The sequence below is a fragment of the Aptenodytes forsteri genome, unplaced genomic scaffold (assembly GCF_000699145.1).
Source record: "Aptenodytes forsteri isolate BGI_AS27 unplaced genomic scaffold, ASM69914v1 Scaffold191, whole genome shotgun sequence".
NCBI classification, from domain to species: domain Eukaryota; kingdom Metazoa; phylum Chordata; class Aves; order Sphenisciformes; family Spheniscidae; genus Aptenodytes; species Aptenodytes forsteri.
In genome coordinates this window covers 752,967-765,516 of record NW_008794630.1, presented here as the reverse complement: position 1 = coordinate 765,516, position 12,550 = coordinate 752,967, and the positions used below count along the sequence as shown (strand labels likewise).

Below are 12,550 nucleotides of genomic sequence, written 5' to 3'. Positions count from 1 at the left end.
GGCATCGTCTTCCCGCCAGCCCTGCCTCAGCTTTCCCCCGCTCTCTACGGCTCAGGGCTTCTCCCTGGCCAAGTGCTTGTGCCAGCGGAGCCCTACTAATTTCTGGCGTGGGACTGCAGCTATTGATTGATGACTAACACGGATCCTGCCTGGCTCTGCACTGCGAGTCTCCTTTCATTCACTGAGCTTGCTACTGTAAATATGTGCGTGGGGAAATGTTTCCTTTTCTTAATTTTAGTTGTCATTTATCTTGGAACAGCAGTAGAAAGAAGGACAACGGCTCTTTTCTTACTCAGCCTGAGAGGAGAAGTTAGGGACTTTGGTGGCACCATATTAATCACTGAATACCCTCAGTGTCACACAAGCTGGTCTATAATTTTCACAGGCCATTTTTTCCCGTGGCTCTTTTAAGGCCTTGCTTCCCTTGCCAGTGCTTTGGGCGTCCTAATTAGTTAAGGATATGAAACATTTCCTGTTTGAAACTGGAAATAACGAGTGAGACACTTTCCTGGGCTGGGATACTGGAAGCGTCTTCAGGGTCCTAGGCTTTTAGAGGAAATACCATGAATGAAATAAATCTCAGGTGTGCCTTTAGCTCCTAGATGCTCTGGAAAGGCCACTTACTGCTTCAGCTGATAAGGGGACCAATAAAAGGAAAGTTGGACCTACCAGCCTTCCTGAGCCTTCCCTTCCTAATTTTACAAATCGTCTGCTGAAAGGTGTCAGGATTGCATGGGACAGGCAAGACATGAATGAGGTTTAGAAGGGTTTCTGGATCTCAGGGACAAAACGTAGCCTGAGACCCAGCTGAAAAGCTCCTTTTTCTGCTCCAGCACCAATAGGTAAAAGGTGCTAGTTCCCTCCTCTCCTGCTCAGTTTAATTGCTATATGGCATCACTGCAGCATGGTGCAGAAGGCCTGGAAATGAGAACATTGGAACAAATGTTCGGGCACTGAAAGCACTGATAGTCCACTGAGATGCATTGTTCCCTCCACTGAAGCCCATCTCGGTTCTGTCACACATATTGATTCCCTTGACAAATGTTGAGCTAATGGCTGACTTGGAAGGCGCTGGATCCGTGGGTTTCCAGTTCATTGGGCTGTGAAACATGGAATGACAGTTTTGGTGATCTCACACCTGACTCGATCCAAGGGAAACTAGAAGCTTGTCATGGAAACTTAACGAGTATTTGAAATCCGTTGCTTAATGGAGAAACACTGGGTAACTTCTCTTCGTTGAGCGATCGTGTTTAACCACAGCCAGGCTTTGCTGGCTAATAGCTATTGTTCTCACCAGGAAAAACAGCCTGCAGGGCTCAATATAAATATATGACTCTGGAGAAATCACTGGCCGCAAGCCAGCCTTCTAGCTGGTCCTGTCCTAGCCTCTGCAGTGTTCCCCATCTACTGGAAAAGCCTCTGTATTGCGTATGTTCAGATTAAAACTGAAACCCTGATGGTCTACATAATGTAGCATTAAATCTTTATGCAGAAAATGAATTTACTTCCGTTCTTTATTCAGAAAGATTCAGTGTGAAAATGCTAGACAGTATGAGAGAGTGGATTACCAGGTGGGCAAACAGTTTTGCCCTGGCTGGGAAGTTCTCTGCATAGACCACTACCAGCAAGCTAAAAAGGAACCGGCCCACATTTCTTCTTGCCTGTCTAGTCCCATCTCGGTCCCCCTTGCAGAAGGCAACCCTAACTTCTGCAACAGATGCTGTACCTATATCATGATCACATCGGAAACAAGCCCTTTGGATAAGCAATCACAGTATTTGCCTAATGTACAGAGGAATATTGCATAGTTCTCCATCTTACTGTTCAGAAAGGATGCAGGGTAAGAAAGCCTTTCAGTGAATGGCTACTCAGGAGCACAAGTACTGATTTCATCCCAGCTGGAAAGATGAGTTAAGGACTGAGCCTCAGTAAGCTTTCCATCCTCTCGGGGGAGAGAAACAGGAATTTCCCAATGTGAGTCACAGTGTGTATGTGTCCAAGTCACCATCCAGAGGTGCCCATCTCTGCACGGACTATAGAGGACACTTCTGGTGAGCCAGGTCTGAATAGGTGCCTGGGCGACCTGCGCAAAGCCAGAAGGGATGATATGGGACAGCCCTAGGATTGGCAGGGATCACCTCTCAGGAGGCGTAGGATGCAGGTGTAGGACTGATGTAGGGTTCCTCGCCTACCAACTGCCTTTCATTCAGAAAAGACATACAGGTTTTAAGGGTCCTTGAACCATCCCTTGTACACAGAGAAGTGACAAAGACTTCCCAAGTGCTGGAGAAATGGGAGGCTTTTACTGGAAAAGAAAAAAAAAAAAAAAATCCCTCTCTGCCTGAGAGTTTTGCAGGCAGAGCTGTTTACAGTAACTGATAGATTTTTCATCTGGCCAGCGTGACTAACTAACCATGATCCGAAAAGTGCCCAGAAGAGCGCTAAGAAAAGCGCACATTTGGAGTTGAACTTCCAAAAAAAAAAAAAAAAAAAAAAAAAATCCCTCTCTGCCTGAGAGTTTTGCAGGCAGAGCTGTTTACAGTAACTGATAGATTTTTCATCTGGCCAGCGTGACTAACTAACCATGATCCGAAAAGTGCCCAGAAGAGCGCTAAGAAAAGCGCACATTTGGAGTTGAACTTCCTCTTCTTCCCAGACTCAGCGGTTAGGCATTCTGCACAGAAAAAACTTTGAATGCAGCTTTAAAAAATATCTAGACACAGTTCCTTCTGGGGAACCGGCTTCCAGATGATACCCCAGGATTCTCATAGATTTCCATGGGAGATTTTTTGTATTTGTAGTGACCTTTCAGCTACTCAGACAGCATCAACTGTGAGTTGAAATTTAATCTGTGTACTAATTACTGACACAGACATACCTCCTGCCTTGTGGACTCCTTTGGTATTAAAGCATCTACTTTGACTTCGAGGGGTGGAACTTTCCTGTCATTGGAAATGAATAGTAAAGCACCAATGAAGAAAGGAATCAGATTTTCACTGGGACAAGTCCCTTATAAAAAAAAAAAAACAACCACTTGCTGTTCCCTCACAGGCTGCAGGCCAGCTGGGAACTATCTGACAGGTTCTCCAGGTTGTCCACCATGGTGATGATGGTTTCTATTTTTTCTTCTGGAAGCACATGAGAGGCGTTGGATCGAAACTTCTTCAGGAGCGATTCTTTGCTCAGAGGCTTCCTCCAGTGCCCATAGAAAGTGTCACATTTGCCTGTCAGGACATCCCCGCTGTGCAGGAGCAGTGCCACCTCTCCATACATCTTGTCAAAGTTGGCCACGTTATCTTCAGGGTGCTCCACCACCACTTTGTCCAGCAGCTCCCTCAGCTCCTGCCGGTGGATGCTGCTCTCTGTGAAGGAGCTGAGGCCCACCTCACCATCCAACAGGGCAGTACAGGCATTGAATTGGAAGGAGTGTCTGGCCTGGTGTTCGGAGCTGGGGAAAGGCCGATTGATGTACTTTGACACTGGGATCTTCAGCACAATGGTGCGGATCAAAGAGGGAGAGAAGGACCCTGCATAGTTGATGAACAGGTTCCGGACAGACAAGGCAGCATCCACCACCCAGTGCATGCCCAGGTGGGCTGGGAATCGCTTGAAAGCAATATCCTGCTTCTCCAAGAGGAACTCATGATGGTCACTCGGTGTGGACAGTGGTTTGGGTTGATAGACACTGTAGAAAGCACTGAATCCAGAGCAACCAGGGATATCATCCAGAATTGAGGGGTTAGCCTCCATCCCTCGGGCGGCCAGCAGCGCTGCTTCGAAGCCCAGGCGGGTAGCATTTCCGATATGCAATGGCTTGGCTTGGGTGGCGGCGTTTGCCATGGGTGCCCCTGCAAGCGATGCAGCAATGCCCAAAGCATGTGCGCACTGGGCCGCGCTGAGAGAGAGCAGTTTTGCAGTGGCTGCAGCACTGCCCATGGTACCGACCACCGAGGGAGGGTGGAACCTAAAGGGGAAATTGCAGATATGAGCATCCCTGCCTGCTTGGCACAGGGAGCACCCAAGCGCCTCACTTACCAGACCTGCCTGTGGGACTGGAAATGAGCTGCCAAGTCAGCCAGTGGAAATCCCTCACGGCTCTGGTGCAGGTGGGATTCACCTAACTCAAAATTTAGCCGTCTGAAAACTAAGCGTCTACTTGAAACTTCATTGGAGACAACAGACTGAGCTCAGCATCTCCAGAAAGCAATTTTTAATTTTCCCTAAGAGTAGGCGGCATGGCTTGTGTCCATACAGCCAAACTTTCTCCCCTCAGACAAATAAGGTGGCCTCATCTAACATGCCGAAGGGTAACAATTCCTGGTCGGTGCTGTCCCTTGGACCACACCAGGGCAGAAATTGTGCCAGGGACTGTGCCCACAATTAGGCTGTCTGCATGGCTGTGGGCCACTGCCTGTCCTGTGCTTTTGCCCTGGTTACTTTGGATGACGACACTGCAGACTCAGTGGTAGTCCTCTTGATGGTTATTTTTAAGGCAAGATCACTGGAGGCCACCAAATGATTATGAAATAAGCGGTGACTCATCAGCTCTGGCAGAACTGGCATTTGGCTCTCAGTAGGGCTTTACCCTGATCCTGAGTTCAGCTGGACTTAAACTAACATTTTGAAACCCTGAGTAGGCCTGTTAACAGACTCACCAACCCTCTTCCTACTCGGTGAAGAAAAGGAGGTTTACCTTTTGGGAATGTTGTGAGCCTCAGTGGAGAAATGCATGAGCCTTCCTTGCACTTCCAGGCCCACATTAAATGCCAGCAGGAAATCCACGCCGTTGGGTTTGGTGCTTGGAGGTAGCATCTGGGAAGCTGCCAGAAGAGCTGGCAGAACAGCCCCTGACGGGTGAGTAGCAGGGTGCCAGGTATCATCGAAGTCCATGGAGTGAGTCTGCCAGAGAAATGGAGATAAGGACATGCTGGTGTCGGGGGCTGGGAGCTGAGGGAGCTAGGGGTCCTTGCTGATGTTGCTGAGGCTACGTCTGTAACAACATCCACCCGGTCACCTAGTGGTCCCCATGGTGGCTGTTCGGTCCCTCTAAAAGCAGTGTGCAAGACTGCAGAGGAGCCCATGACTTCTTGTCCCCCATTACCCCTCCCAGTCACCAGTCTGCTGCCTGTAATACTTAGTAGTGTCTCTGAAGGCACCACAAAGCAGAGCTTCTCCTGGAAGAGCCCGCCTTACCGCAACTCCGTTGGTGAACGCAGCCAGCGTGGGGGAGAGCTTTACACCTGGCTTGCCATAGACAGAGCTCACGGCAACCGAAGAGTACAGCTCCTGTGAAAGGGAGAGAAATTCAGGGGAAGACCTTGAGTGAAGCAGTGATTGTGTGATGCCAGAACATCCCTCTACTGCAAGGCAAAAGTCCTACATCAGCCATGAAATGAGGCCCTGGCTATGGTGGTGATGTCAGGGTGGGGACCACGTAACTTACATGGCAATATGGGGCTGTTCTTACCCGGCAGTACTGCAGAGCAATATCGAACACATGCGTCGTGCTGCCCACCAGGCCAACCCCAATGCTGTCAAGGATCATCCTCTTGCTTCTGTGACAGACGGTCTTGGACAAGTGCTCGGGTCGAACTGCATGGATGAAGGCGGCAAAGCTGCTGGTCACGGTCTCCTCTGGAGCGCTCCTGGCCACCACTGCAGCACCAAGAGAGAGGGGAGGGGGTAAAGACACATGTGGGCCACGTGCTGACAGCTCAGAGGTCTTCAGCCTCTGGTCTCACTGAATTTATTGAAGGGCAAAGGCAGCTGGAGAGTGCAGGATCTGCCCAGCATGTCCCTTGGATCGCGTGGCCGCATACAGCTCTACAGATTTGAGAGGTGACGTACGGCTTCCCTGTGCTGTCCCAGGCTGTCAGCCTCTCCCTGAGAATGCCATTTGGGCCCAGAGTCATCTCCTGTGGCTTCAGGCACTTGGCAGAGTCTAGGAGAGGAGCACCGTTGCTCCAGGCTCTCTCAATAGACAGTGGAGAGATGATCCTGGCGAGGGGACTGGCATCTTCTCTGAGGGGAGGTGCTGTTTCTCCCTCATTGCCAGCACAGGGAGCCCAAGGTGAGCAGGGTGGTGTGAATCCTGTCCCTCTCCATGGGTTTCCAAGGGTCCACAGCACGTCCTGGCTCCTACTGCCTTCACATGCTGTAAGGACTGCTCTGTGCACCTCCTGGGGTGGCTTCAAGAAGGTTCAAGTGAAGCAGTTTCAGGGCTCAGCCACATCCCCCCCCCCAGGTTTCAAGCAGCCATCTTTTTGGGGGGGTCAATACAAATTATGTCCCTTTATCTGGAGAAAAGGCAGAGCAGGTGCCCTGTTACATTACCAGTGGTGCCCTGCCGGGAGTGGGTCACATAAAAACAGCTTCCGTTATTTTTTGGCAAGCAGGACTAGACCCCAAAGCCTGGATTTATCCAGAAGTTTGGTCCTACAAGGCACTGAGGTGTCTTGACTCAGCCAGCAAAGCTCTTAAGCCCTATGCACTCAAAACAATGCTAGTGCTGATAAAAAAGGCCTTTGTTCTTTCATAGTTGAGCTCAGCATATCAGAGGATTCAGCCTACGCTTCAGAAGGAGATTAAACCAGAAGATCTCCTGAGCTCGGTGTTTGAAGGAAAGTTTTTCCTGTCTCTGAAAACACCTTTGCTGGTAGACAAGAAGCAGCACGTCGAGCTTCCCAAGGCAGAATCGGTGCCTGTATTTATAACCTGTAAGGTAGAGCTGGGCAGACAGCACAAACTACTGGCACTTTTGGATTTGTAAGTCACCATTTCCAAATCTTTGGAGGTGTTAAAATTCTGTGGAAAATATCCAGTTTGGGACCATTCTACTTTTTAATTTCAGTGACAAATTGCTTTGTTTTGATGAATTTATAATTCATAGAATTATAATTATTATGACCCATTATAATTTATAATATCATTTTGAGAGTGCACATGAGAGTAGAAAAACTATAAAATTCAATACAGCTAACATCTGCATGATTGTGAATCCATATAAATACACACATGTCTGTATGTATGTGGGGGGTGCACGCACACATGCACGCAGATAACAGATGGCATTAATGTCCAAATGAAACTAATCACATGAAAAAGTCAAGATGAGTGAAGCAAGAAAATAAAAATACTTTGCTTCAACATCTTACGGGAAACCTCATCAAAATCAACAGGTACATATGACACTTCATTTTTTAAACAGAAAATATCCCAATTAAAAAAATGACCATTCCCTAATTTCACTAGCAGGTATTCATTCTTAAATGTCATGCCTACTGACTCACAGTTTGCTTGCAAATGTATTTGGACTCACCTAGAGCCTAGGAGTCTAAAAGCTACTTGTAAACACAGCTGAGAATGTCATCATTGCTGTGACTCACTGAAATAAAACTCACCCCTCGCAGCGGCTCTGTGAAATATATTGCTATAGGAATCTGTAACACTCAGCAGTTTGGAAACCTTCTGCTGACAAAAAACTGTGTCCTCTCTGTGAGCATCTTCAGTACACCACAAACGAAAGCACCAACGCCCTCAAGGAGAAGGAACCAGATTGGAGAGGCTGGAGCAAAATTCACTCGAATCACACTGCACCCATAAAATTTTGATTGCTTCCTTCCCGTTATCAAATCTTTGTCACTTCAGTAGGCAGCAGTATTTTTTAACTCTTCAGTTAAAAGCATTTCATGACTCCAGTGTTTTTGTCCTGGTATGGCAGCTGTGCTGCAGAACTTAACAAAAACAAAACAAAAAAAAGACCCTGTCCCAGAGCAAATAAATCTGTGTGGATTATTATTATTTTTCTTGTTCTCAAGTGTTCATTAAGTAACATGCATTGCATTTATTGTATTAATAACACATTTTAAAATAAGTTAATAGACAAACTTATAACAGACCAAGTGGCTACACAGCAAAGTTCTGCTTAATTTGTCTGGAGCAGAGAAGCTGTAGACATGCAGTGCTGGAGAAGACAACAGGCAAAAAAAAAAAAAAAAAAAAAAAAAAAAAAAAAAAAAAAAAAAAAAAAAAAAAGACCCTGTCCCAGAGCAAATAAATCTGTGTGGATTATTATTATTTTTCTTGTTCTCAAGTGTTCATTAAGTAACATGCATTGCATTTATTGTATTAATAACACATTTTAAAATAAGTTAATAGACAAACTTATAACAGACCAAGTGGCTACACAGCAAAGTTCTGCTTAATTTGTCTGGAGCAGAGAAGCTGTAGACATGCAGTGCTGGAGAAGACAACAGGCTGGCTGTGAGACACGGAGAACGATCCGCGAATCACTTCAAGTACTGCTAATAGCAAGATCAGATGTAAAACAGAAGTAATGACAAACAGAGGAGTTAATGATCTGAGCAATCCGATGACAGCTACAATTTAAATATCTTATATTTATGGTCAAAGAGTAAGAATTTGGAAAGTCTGGTTCTAAATCAGTTAAATTTTCTGTTCTAGCGCGGGACAAGCAATCAACATTTTTACCACTTGTTACTTCTCTCCTTGTTCTTTAGCAACCGAGGGCAGCGATCATCACAAGACCCCCCAGGCATGCTTTGTCTTCCACGAATTTGAGCGGTTCATCTCAGTGTGCTTAGCCCAGCGCTTTCTTTTTTTTTAAAAAAAGTAATGACATGATTATTTTGGGATGCTCTTTAAAAAAGGGTAGGGAATGCTGTTCTGCAGAGAGATACAAACCGTGAGTAGCAGTTTTGTGAACTTGCCGGGAGCTTGCCAAGAACTTCTGGGATTTCTAGAGTAAAGACAGAGGAAGAGCATTTGTCACCTAAGCTGCTTGAGCTTCTTCAGAGCCATTTTACTGGTTGTGCCTCTAACATGGCATTGTAAGACACTCACAGATCAAACGAGCGGATAAAACCAACTACATATTTAAAGGAGAAAAAAAAAAAACATTTTTCCAAAGCTCAGTCCAGCAGGGGTGCCAATAATATCCAGGGAAATAAAGCAGTACAGTAGAAGGGGCAGCACAGCCTTTTCAGACCTACCATGAAATCCTCTTACGGCTGCGAGCAGGACCAGCTCAGAGTGGACACGAGGAGAAAAAAACCACACAGCACGTCCCAACAACAACAACCCCCCCGCCACGGCACTGTGCAAAACACGTTTGGGACGCATAAAAGGAACAGGCATGGAAGGAACAGGTTAGTAACTATGAATAAAGTGTCTGTGAAAACCATCTGATTTTGTTAGTATTGGGGCAGGTTCCCATTTAATGTCACGATAATTTTGACCAGTTGAGGAAACGCCCAGAAAACGACATTACCTCCTTAAAGTGAAAAAAGGAAAGATTAGAGATGAATAGGTTTTGTACATGAAATAGTAGTTACCTGTAAGGTTAAGTAGACCATGCTGGTGGCTGCTACCACTGCTTAATCCCCAGCTCTGCACTGCTCTATTCGAGGGATGGGAGAGGTGTCTGTCTGAAAGGTGCTTTGCTGTCAGGGTTTATATATGCTTCTGAAAGGCAATTTGCTTTTTGTTTTTTTGCAACTGAATTTCAAGTGTGATGACATCAGCCTCTGGGGACGGAGAGGGTGGGGGGAATAGATGAGGAGGGGTGGTTTTTCTCTGCTGAACGGAAGGGAAACCCCCCTGGTTTCAGGAAATAAAAAAAGATTTAGGACAATAACCGACAAGGTTCAAGGAAATGCCTGTCTCCAAAATGCCACAGGTGCCAATGTGTGAAGCAACTGGCCCCAGGCTCCTCCTACAGAGGAGGACTATAAAACTGGTACTTACCAGGAAATGAGAGGGACAAGAGCATCCTCCCATTGAGCTGAAGTGTCACCAAACCAGGTAATCCAAGCTGCAGAGGGAGAAGTGTGGCATTGGTGTTTTTCTTTGATGCTTTTCTCGAATACATTCAGTGTTTTGTCATTTGGCTGAATCTTTTCATAGCTCTCCTTCTTCTAAATATTCAGCTCTGCGATGTTGCCTGCCATGTGCTGCCGGTTCAGTGAAATGTTAGTGCAGACGTGAACTCTGTAGCTTCCAGGAGGCAGCGGGACCCTTCGTTCCCAAATGAACATTTGGACTTTGGGGGAATGCCATGGCTCTTTGCTTTGTCTAATAGTGAAACCTGGGGACATTTAACATGTTGCGTATTATTTTGTGCAGAATAACAGCCTGGTGTGATACATCTTGCATTTAAAACCAGCCTGAATTTGCTACTAAATACTAGTCAGACCCTTGATCACTGTGAACATAGCAATGCATCTCAGGCAACTTCATGCTGCTTTTCACCAGAGGAGAGTCAGGGTTGTGATATTTATTCCAGCTGTGTAGCGTTGTCGTGCACTGTTAATCTTGCTGTGTGCTTATCCAAAAAGAATTGCATTTTATTCTCTTAACATGTTTATCTTGAGAGACACAGTATTTTCTCAGAGCTTTATAAACATTTGTTATCATTAATAAGGTGGGATGGAAAACTAATCGCAAAATGCCACTGGGGAATAAGTGTCTGAAAAATTAACGTTTTGGTATTTATATATGTGTCCCATGGCGTGCTAAGCCTTGCTCCAACCTCCTGTGGAGACAACGTCCATACACTAGCATATTCCCATTAATATTAATCAAGGTAAAGAAGCACAGGCAGCAGATGTCAGTGCAAAGCAGATGCACACAGTGATGTCTGCAAAGCCCAGGTATAACAGCAAGGTGGAAAGTAGGTGCAGAGGGGGATGACCTTTTCTGGAAGGGGTGAAGGGAAGTTATTGCAAGCAAGGCGGCAAGTAAAGGAAAAGGTGTTCAGAGGCTGCAGCCCAGCTGGCATGCTGGCCACGTGGGCATGGCTCAGAGGTCATGCTGAAAGGAGAAGAGCCAGGACAGAGGGAGGACCTCACGAGCCATTTCTGCAAACCCCATGCTGAAGAATGTCAGGGCAAGCAGGAAAAGGAAAGAAGACGGAGGAGGGTGGGTGCGTGAGGGGATGGCTTTGGCTTTGCCCTCGCTGCACGAGGGATTTGTGCAAGGGAAGGATCACCCCGGGCTGCCCCATCCGTTCGGTAGACCCAGCTCTCTGAAAGGCCTGGCAGCGCCCCAGGTCTTCAGGTGCCTCCTCACTGTGGGGAGGTCTCCATCCTCGTGGTTTCCTGGACAGTGGCTGTGCTGGCTGGTACCCCGTGTGTACAGAGAGCTGCTAACCCCACATGGTAGAAAGGGACTTCCCGTTTGCTCCTCTGCCTCCGCACTGCCCTGCGTTGCCTGCATGATCTCTACCCAAAGAGCTACTTTGCAGCAGTCCCAGCTGAGGATGCCCGGCTTTCAGACTTCAGCACAAAGAAAAGACTTGGTGGGAGATCCTTCTTTGCTGTGTTGCACGGACTGGGGAGCAGAGGTGTCATGTTATCAGTTTTCGGTAGTGCATGAGGAGAAATAGGTCCTTACAAAATGCCAGAGGCAGCAGCGGCACGAAACGGTTAGTGACAGCAGCAATGAGTGGTTTTATCCCAGGGACAAACACGGCTTGGGCATACTTTGGACAGAAAACACCTCTGGGTGTTTCCACGCAGACCCTCGTTTCTCCAGGTCTTGGTGCAGCCCACAGCATTACTAGTGCTGCTACTCCTGAGAGAACAGGAGGGGATTAATTATTTGATGTGTCCTTACGTTGCATGAAATGGAGGAGGAGGGGAGGCAATGCACAAACGCTGAAATGGTCTTAGGACAGGGAGCACAAGTCTGTGTTTGCAGTGCGTGGGGAGATGCTGCGGGTAGGTGTGAGCAGAGCAGGTCTGCAGCTGTTTCCAACCCCAAAACCTTTTCCTCCCAAGGGAAGCTCCTTTATCCTCCTCCTTTTCCATATCTTGGTCTAAATCCTCTCACATCCTTTCCCTTTACACCTCCGTAGCCCGATATGGCATATTCTGGTATTGCCTTTCCCCCCTTCTCAGATGTCCTATGAAGGATTGCACTGCAAGCAGAGGGAACCAGCCCTATCACTTGTGTCTCTACATCCTCCACAAAACCAAGCTGTATGTTGCAGGCTCTAAAACCGCTAGCACAGCTAGTTATGCACGAACCGCCAACAAAGCGAGCCTTGGCAAATTGAAAACCACTTCTGCGAGCCAAGCAGCCACCTGGCCAGCCCATCTTCCTCCAGAAAACCCATCTCATCCTCCTCCAGAGACCAACTCAAAACAGGGGCTTGTTGCAGCATGCCTAGAAAGCCACTGTCTGAGCTATTTCAGAGTGAAACATCTGGAGGAACTTAATATTGTGGCCCGCCTCCAAGTATAACCATTTAAACCAAACCACTTATTTATATCTGAATGTCTTTTAAAAAAAAAAAAAAGACAACGTCATGGACTCCACAGGTACCTGCTCAGCTCTTCCTAAGGGCGCATCGTTTCTTAGGGCCTCCTTCAAGTCAGTAGTTTATACAGATGCTTGACGTTAAAAGAGAGTGTTCCTCCCGCAGAACTGTGATTTGGTGCATCTCTCTTTCTGAACCAAAAAATCTAACCTTCAGCACAACCAAATAATTGGATGAATTAATTGTCCCCCAAGGTTCACTTGAAAGTTT

The 12,550-nt window shown here is 46.9% G+C and overlaps 1 protein-coding gene across 1 annotated transcript; it reads right to left on the bottom strand.

Moving 5' to 3' along the window:
- Positions 1 to 3,045: 3,045 nt before the first annotated feature.
- LOC103894094 (cis-aconitate decarboxylase) lies at positions 3,046 to 9,374 on the bottom strand. The gene is made up of 6 exons (XM_009273412.1): positions 9,354 to 9,374; positions 8,704 to 8,758; positions 5,468 to 5,655; positions 5,194 to 5,286; positions 4,694 to 4,899; positions 3,046 to 3,964 (listed from the first exon to the last, which is right to left on the bottom strand). Exons 1-6 carry the CDS (start codon positions 9,372 to 9,374, stop codon positions 3,046 to 3,048), a joined length of 1,482 nt encoding a protein of 493 aa, XP_009271687.1.
- Between the last annotated feature and the right edge of the window lie 3,176 nt (positions 9,375 to 12,550).